Raw genomic sequence first — 9,083 nt, forward strand, 5'->3', positions numbered from 1 at the left:
CAGACAGCGCCGGATTTCAATGACGGGCCCCCCTAGGCCGCGCGGTCCGACCAGGCGGCCGCACGGTCCTAGCGCCCACCACCCCTTCCCACGGCCGCATATGTTTGTTGATGCGGTCCTGCGATCCGACCGCCCGTTCCCATTCGTTAGGATCCGATCGTTGGGCCCTAGGGCCCACGATTGGATCAGGCTGATATTGCCCACCTCAAGGTGGGCATATCGGAGAGAGATCCGCTCGTTTGGCGACATCGCCAAACGAGCGGATCTCTCCGTGTAATCAATGTATTGCGTATAATCAATGTATTGCGGAAACCAAGCAGTATTATGGAAGTCTCAATGCAACATCAATAGGAGGAGTTCTGAAAAGATGATAATTAAAAATCAGTACAATTATAAAATTGTTCCTAAAGAGCAGGTCTGTCTTTTAAATTGCCATGGTCGGTGATCCCCATCACAATCATAACAGGTAGCATAGGAAGGCTGCATTACTGATGAATTAAAAAGTCCATCTATAACATACTACAGGTTAATATATGACCGACCCCTTTAATTAGCAGTCTAGTTCTCTTCTATGAGTACAGACCCATAAGGGAGAAAAAAAGAATCCTGTGTTGCCATGTTGTGGGGCATTTCCAGAGATAAAATTCCTGGGACAAATAAATAGGATACTGGTCTCCTCATCCAAGCTTACACACACTGTGGGTGCAAGTAATAAGCAATGAAAACCCAAGGAACATGCAATAAAATGTCAGAAAACAGTGGATATTGAATCTTAAATAATGTTTTATATTGAAGGTACAGTATGGAAAACTGTTATTGTACTATTTATTTTGGTACATGATGTGGGCCACTATTTCACATACTTGGGGGCAGGATTTTTGCAAAACAATAACGTCACACAAAGAGGACTATGGAAATTAGGCATACTACACAGGTATGTAAATATTTATGCAACTGCAGTGATTTGAAGAGGCTTAAACTGATGGACTATCATTGTTATTCAACATAGTTCTCAGCTATTTAACTACTCAGTTAACAGGGCCCTCTCTGCTAGGGGCACTGGCTATCAGTCCTCTGGCCGACCAAGCCCCGTGGTGGCTGCTATCAACTTAGTAAAATGGGGCCCCAAATTGAATAAATAACTCTAGTGCAGGCTTAACCACATTCCCAATCCCTGCTAATAGGGTTTCCACATGACTGGTACTTTTCTGCCCTGGCAGGTAAAAATGATGCTTGTTGCCAATGCTTTTAATAGGGAAGAAAGATAAAAATAGAAGAAGGATAGGATTGCTACCTGTCCAGTTTTGACCCTGGGAGCTTGGGTTTTGGAAATGCTGCCCAGGTTAAAACTGTTTTCCAAAATAGGGAATCCGGGCAGGATTTTCCTAGAATGATGCAGTGATCGCGCCAAGTCATAGCCCCATGATGATGCACAGCCTGCCCCACAACATCACAGCCTGGTGCTCTCGTGGTTCATGAATTGAATTGTCCAGTTTCCCCAGACCCCCTCCTGCCATGGGGATGCATTGATTTGATTGTAAGAATTTCCGTTTCGTAATTTTTCGTGCCGTGTCGATCGGTCGTTCAGACGATCGGACAGGTTAGAAAATTTCTGTCAGCTGCCGATAATATCTCTGCATGTATTGCCGATCTGACGATATCAGTGGGAGACCGGATATATCTTTCGTACGATTGCTGTCAGGGGCAGAACATTGTCTGATCTGTTCTTTTACTACTTTATTTAATTTGAAAGGTTAGTGGCAGGTCGGGAGATGGGGAAGTCCGATCGTTCGTCCGATATTAAGGTAAATCTGCACTTCTATGGCCAGCTTAAGGGTGGTGGCAGACGTGGCTACTGGGGGAGATTAGTCACCCAGCAACAAATCGCCTCTTCTTTGGGTGACAAATCTCCCCTAAGTGCCTTCCCGACGGCTAGAATATAAATCGCTAGTGGGATGGCACTCGGATTGCTTCGGAAGTTTCTTCGTGAGGGAACTTTGAAAAACAAAGCGTTCCAATTGCCATCCCAACGGTTATTTAGGGTAGATTAGTCGCCCGAAGAAGAGCCGATTTGTCGCTGGGTGACTAATCTCCCCCAGTAGCCACATCTGCCACCACCCTAACTGAGGGCAGAGACCCACGGTCAGATTCAAATCTCCTCTTCTTCGGGTGACTAATCTCTCCAAACTGCCTTCCCGCTGGGTAGAATGTAAATCGCCGGCGTGATGCACTTGGAGTGCTTTGTTTTCCGAAGTCGTCAGGCGACTATTCTCCCAGAATCTGACTGTGTGTCTCTGCCCTAAAACGTATAAGGGTAAGGTCACACTGGGAGATTTGGGGAGATCTAGTTGCCTGGCGACAATCTCCCCGAATTGCTTTCCCCCTGCCTTGCCACTGGCTATAATGAGAAATCGCCAGCACAGCAGCATTCGCGGCGCTTCGATTTCCCAAGTTGCCTCACGAGGAACTTCAGACGACTTCGATTTCTCATTATAGCAGGCGGGAAGGCAAGGAAAAGCAATTCGGGGAGATTGTCGCCCAGAAGAAGAGGTGATTAGTCGCCAGGCGACTTAATCTCCCCAAATCTCCCAGTGTGACCTTAACCCGAAAATCCATGGATATCCAGGAATCCAAGAAGAATATTTTGCTGTCTGGAGCTTCCAGTTAGCACCTCTCAGGTATTTTTATCTCACATTTGCCACTGTTAGTAAAACGTGAGAATCACGTGACTAGTGACACGTACGGCCGCGTTTTTTCCAGAAAAGCCCGGAAAAATCCAAGGCCGTTATACCGCGAGCCTCATAACCAACATTAGTCTAAATGATTCCTTTCTTCCCAAAATCCATTTAACTCCGATGATGATTATTTTTTATTTTTCGTACAATTGATTTTTTTTTTCTTTTTTCGTCACGCTGTGTGATTGAGGAAAGGCGACGTCACGTCACGTCCGCACCCCTCCCCCCCTCCAACAATAGTATAAAAAAATGTCTAAAGAATTCTTATCGCTAGACGAAAAAAAAAACCCTTACGTAAAACTTCGTGGGAACGCCGTTGCTTCATAAAGAAAATAGAAACGTAGCGGAAGGAAAGAGACGCCATATAAGGGCTTGCTTTTTAAACGGGGCGGGTCTATATAAAGAACGTCTCTGCGTGAAACGGAGTTAGTGCTTTCATTCTCTCCCTGCTGCTGAGAGACACACAAGGTCTTTAGGATTAGGCGCCATTTTGGTTTTTTTTTTCTCCTTTTCTAGAAGATGATGCACCAGTCAGTAATTGCCAAGCAGCGCCCCTCGACTAGTTTCCTCATTCCCTGCCAGTTTTACTGCTCGGGCGGCGGCGGCGCCTCCTCAGAGAAGACATTGAGCGCGCGTGGGGCTTCTCCGTGGGACCCCGCTATGGACACGCACAGGCCGCAGCTGAATGGCTTGGGCTTTAACAACGGGGGGTCGCTGCCTTGTTCCCAGGAGGATGAATTAGATGAGGATATGGATAACGGATCCCAGGGTTCCACGTCTCCCCCGGACAGCCCCGTGTGCCCTAAGGATGGATTATATATGGACACCCAGCAGCTCATTCTCGCTTTCTACCGCGTGTACAGCGGCGAGGAGAGCGGCGAATTAGAGGCTTCCTGTCTCCTCCAACATGGCGTCCACCACAAAGCCCTGGAAACCCTGCTGAGGGTCGGGGGAGAGATTATAGAGAAGCACCACATGGCCTTCACGGGTGAGCATGGCTTACTCTACTATCCCACAGCTGCTCTGGGAGAACTGGGGCTTTCACTTCAAGTTCCCCTTTAAAACTGCTCTCTCTTTCATGGTAGCATGCATTTAAACGGGTTGTTCAACGACTGGTTGTTTTCAGACAGATCACCAGCAATAACCGCTTTTTCCAATTACTTTCTCTTTTCTATGTGTGACCGTTTTTCTAATATTCAAGCGTCCTTTTCCACCTTCTAAAGCAGCAGGGTCGCCGACCCTGTAAAATGTTCCCAACATTTAGTAACTTTTAATGGTGTAGTGAGTGATATTCTGATTGGTTTTCATTCTTTATTATTTAAGGCTTTTTATTCAGCAGCCAGTGTCGGACTGGGACACCAGGGGCCCACCCAACAACCTTAGACCAGGGGCCCACCCAACAACCTTAGACCAGGGGCCCACCCAACAACCTTAGACCAGGGGCCCACCCAACAACCTTAGACCAGGGGCCCACCCAACAACCTTAGACCAGGGGCCCACCCAACAACCTTAGACCAGGGGCCCACCCAACAACCTTAGACCAGGGGCCCACCCAACAACCTTAGACCAGGGGCCCACCCAACAACCTTAGACCAGGGGCCCACCCAACAACCTTAGACCAGGGGCCCACCCAACAACCTTAGACCAGGGGCCCACCCAACAACCTTAGACCAGGGGCCCACTCTCAGTACTACTATTCTTCCTCTCCTCACTCAACCTCTATTCTCCTAGTCTCTTTTCTTTACATACTGTAATTATTCCTTCTATTTAGCCTACTTTTCAAATAGAAATAGGGAATGGCTATGAAATAGGCCAAATGTTTAGCAGCCAAGGGCCCACTGACACCTGGGCCCCCCGGGACGTTTCCTGGTGGGCCAGTCCGATACCGTCAGCAGCACTTAAGTTTGCATTTTAAGCAATCTGGTAGTTAGGGTCCAAATGACCCTAGCAACCATGCATTGATTTTAATAAGAGACTGGAATGTGAATAGGCGATGGTCTGCATATAAAGTTGAGTAAAAAGTAACCATAATACATTTGTAGCCTTACAGAGCGTTTGCTTTATAGAAGGGGTCGGCGACACCCATTTGAAAGCTGCAAAGAGTCAGGAAAAAAAAGGCAAATAACTATAAAACAAAAAAAGTTGCTCGGAAGTGGCCGTTCTATAACATACTAAGTTATCTTAAAGGTGAACCACCCCTTTAGAGGCAGCTGTTAGAATTGATACAATAGTTGCGAATATTCCAGAGATGCTGCTGAGAAATGTATCCACTAAATGTTGCAAAATTGTAACAGTTTAAAGTCTGCGCCTGAATTACTGAGCTGCCAGACTCAAACACCAGAGACACGAACATTCAATTTTAAACTTAGATTTTAGAAAAACCGTAATAAATAAATAAATGGAAAGTCATTGAAAAATTATTTCTGGGGAACAATCTGAAAACAATTGAACTGAAAAAAAGTGTTTGGAAGTTGAAGAACCCCTGGTGAACACCTGTGTAGGGTTAGTGTGTATGTGCTGGTGCACACACAGCTGTTGGCTGCAGCTCCCCTCCCCCTACACCCAATCTTGCCTCTACCTGGGGCTGAACCTCTTGTGTATGAACTCATTTGTTTACAGCAGCCATGTCCTGCTTGCTTGGCTTTCTGCTTCTCTCTGATGTCTGTGCCAGGCTTTACATGCAAAGCAGCCTGTCTCTGTGCCATTCTTTATACCATCCCCCTACATCAGCCCTGTGTTCATCTTAAAATGGAACTTCTGTTTTGCCTGGACTTTTGGGGGACACTTGTAACTTTTGCTTTTTTTGTATTTCGAAATAAAGAATATTTAATTTCCTTAAACTCTTGCTTCCTGTAACTCTGTGTCAATAAGCTGCAAAGGTCACTGCCAGTATAGTTGCACAATGCTGCTGCTGCTGCTCTGTAAAAAAGGTGCCCCAGTTAAATGCATTATTGCCGGTCACGTAATGTGGAATATAAGGGCTGCTTTTAGTTCTTCTGTGGCTCCTGGGCAGCTGAGGTTGTTCTTTATTAGGAAATAGGAAGTCCACCATTACTTCTGTTTCTCTGTTCTTTTTCTGGCATGTAAAGTGCTGCAGAGAGAGATGTAAGAATGTTTGTGGAGTGAAGCGGTTTGGGTGGGAGCCTGTTTTATTTTGTGTATCAGCTGCTGTATAATGTTGTCTGTTTAGTTGATCTCTACAGATAGTGTATGGTGATCACTTCAGTGTAGTCGGTCAGTATGGCAGCTCCCACTTACATCCAGAAAATGCATGTTGTACATATGCTAAGGTATAACCTCATACCTGAGTAACGTGTGCTGTTGGGATATATAGCTTGAGATGGCTTCAGTCTTAGCCTGGATTTTGCGGGCCAGCAACTCCCAGCTTTCTTCATATAATCTTAAGGTTGGCATGGAACATCTGGGTCCCTGAGATTAAGACATGTGATGCTGAGCAGAGGTCCTACGTATATGTGGAGTTTCCCATAGAAGAGGTTTGGTGATTTCTGCAGGTAAATACCAGGACAAGGCAACTTTTATGGGATAGAAACATGGAGAGTAACTAGTATTGGGCATGGCTGAAAGATACTTGTTTGAGGGATAAATTGTTCCATAACAAGCTGTTGTGAATATAGTTCAGCCTTCACTCTGCCCCTGACTTAATTTAAAGCAAGACAAAACCCCCCTTCTGTATCTCTTGATGCTTTGTGTTATCTGGGGGTACATCCCTTCATATTCTAAAGCAATTATTGAGTAGTTTAAAGGGGAACTTGCCTTTGTATAATCAAACTGTTGCAATAAGCAACTTTCTGATCTACTTCTGTGAATGCTATTGACAGTACAGTATAGTTTTTCTGGCTGCTCTGTTTTACTCTTATTAAAGCTATTTAATGTGAACCCAGACTCCCCTAGATCTTTCAATCCCACTGGCTTGCAGCTTTATATCTATTTAATCAGGAGTCAGCAGGGCAGAGACTAGAAACCCTTTTCAATAGTTTTTGCTTATGCTTTTAAAACCGTTTATTTAAAAGTTAAAATTATATTGTGTTATTCCCTTAGTATTTGTCTATTGAGATTTGTGTTCACATGGCTACTTTAAAAGTGTAATTTCAGTGTTCATTCTTCCATTGTTAGTCTGACTGGCCACAGCCTTCCTTGCAGTTTCCCACAGGCATTTAGGGGGTTATGTAATTAAAGACACTTAAGTTTGCTCTGGAGCAATAACCCATAGCAACTAATCAGCAGGTAGAATTTACTGGTCACCTGTTTAAAAGCAAACATCCCATTGGTTGCTGAGTTAATGCTCAAGGGCAAACTTAGTGCCTTTTTACTACTTATGGGGTGTGTGTATTAGCTTGGAACATGAGTGCACATCTGTCACAACTTGACCTTTTTAGATGCAAAAAAGTGCAAATTTGATAAATATTGCTGTAGTAGAGGTTTGTGCCCACTAGATGGAGCCTGTGAGCGCAGCACGAGAGACCGTCTGCTCCTTTTTAAATAGGTGTATTATAAACTTGTCTGTTTCACCCCTTATTTCAGGCATGCTACAAAGGTTGTCTATACATAGCAGAGAAGACTTGCAGAAACTTTCTGAGGTTCCCGCTTTGGTCTTTAATGACGGAGTTACAAATTGGGGCCGCATTGTTACGGTCATAAGCTTTGGCGCGTTTGTTGCAAAGCATCTAAAGAGCTTAAACCTTGAAGACTGCATCGGAGTTTTGGCAGAGCACTTCACGCAGTTCCTAATGATGAGCAAAAAAGACTGGATAATACAGGAAAAGGGATGGGTGAGTATTCTTTTTTTAAAGGAAAAGTTGGGATGTGATCATTCGGCATGCAATCAAAGGATAGAACAGGGGAAATACCCCTCAAAATTGAAACTGCTTTATAAGAGGGTAGAAGGGTGGTGTTAAGGGACAAATCTCTTTACTTTTAGTTGTGCATGAGTTGGGGGGGGGGGGGAGTGTCTCCTGGTATTCCTGCTATTGTCTCTGCAGCAGGGCTACTACATGCACAGGGCTAATCTGGCCAGCTATCTCAAGATACTGGAAACCATTACCCTTTATCCAAGGAGCACATACTACATTGTTGTCTGGAGTGGCCTGGTGTGTAAAATAAAATAAATGCCCTTAAAGGGATACTGTCATGGGGAAATTTTTTTTTTTTAAATGAATCAGTTAATAGTGCCGCTTCAGCATAATTCGGCACTGAAATCCATTTCTCAAAAGAGCAAACCGATTTTTGTTATATTCAATTTTGAAATCTTACATGGGGCTAGCCATATTGTCGATTTCCCGGCTGCCCCAAGTCATGTGACTTGTGCTCTGATAAACTTCAATCACTCTTTACTGCTGTACTGCAAGTTGGAGTGATATCACCCCCCTTCCTTTCCCTCCCCCCAGCAGCCAAACAAAAGAACAATGGGAAGGTAACCAGATAGCAGCTCCCTAACACAAGATAACAGCTGCCTGGTAGATCTAAGAACAACACTCAATAGTAAAAACCCATGTCCCACTGAGACACATTCAGTTACATTGAGAAGAAAAAACGGCAGCCTGCCAGAAAGCATTTCTCTCCTAAAGTGCAGTCACAAGTCACATGACCAGGGGCAGCTAGATTTCAAAATTGAATATAAAAAAATCTGTTTGCTCTTTTGAGAAATGGATTTCAGTGCAGAATTCTGTTGGAGTAGCACTATTAACTGATGCGTTTTGGGAAAAAAACAGTTTTCCAATGACCGGATTCCTTTGAAATAAAACAAGCGCCTTTAAAATAGGTAAATAAATATAAAGCTCTGGGAGAGTGAGTGGCTCAGCACAGCCCATGTGTGAAATAAATTCATGATCTAAAAGGGGTGACCATTGGGACATAGTAGCTCATTTAGTGGTAGATGGTTAAGAGCAGCCTATTACTTTTTGTGTTTAAGTGAGAATTATAATCTAACTTTTTTTTTTTTTTTCATAGGATGGCTTTGTGGACTTTTTTCACATAGAAGATTATGAAAGTGGACTGAAAACTGTTTTGATGGCTTTCTCAAGTGTTGCTGTTCTTGGGGCCGGTTTGGCGTACATGATCCGATGAACTGAATGTGAGTGCCGAAGGCTTTTTAAATCTGCACTATAGTGTTTTCTGCAATCTTTAACATCTCCGGAACACGATTGTGGAAACGAAATTGGAATAGCAAGAAGGCCAGAATCAAGGAGGCAGTACTACCGTTGGCTGCTTGTGCTGTCCCATATGAGTTTCTGAGAAAGTGGAAAAGACATTGCCAAGTCCCCTGGATTGACTGTGTCAAATATTTTTATTTTCCCCCAAATATAATATATTTTTGAGTTGTATTTCTTA

The 9,083-nt window shown here is 44.1% G+C and overlaps 1 protein-coding gene across 1 annotated transcript; it reads left to right on the forward strand.

Moving 5' to 3' along the window:
* The first annotated feature begins 3,254 nt into the window (after positions 1-3,254).
* mcl1.L (MCL1, BCL2 family apoptosis regulator L homeolog) lies at positions 3,255-8,819 on the forward strand. Its single transcript, NM_001137583.1, is given in 3 exon segments — positions 3,255-3,723; positions 7,278-7,525; positions 8,703-8,819. Coding segments are annotated over 3 exon segments (834 nt in total).
* Positions 8,820-9,083: the final 264 nt, after the last annotated feature.

Source organism: Xenopus laevis, chromosome 8L (assembly GCF_017654675.1).
Source record: "Xenopus laevis strain J_2021 chromosome 8L, Xenopus_laevis_v10.1, whole genome shotgun sequence".
Classification (NCBI taxonomy): Eukaryota; Metazoa; Chordata; class Amphibia; order Anura; family Pipidae; genus Xenopus; species Xenopus laevis.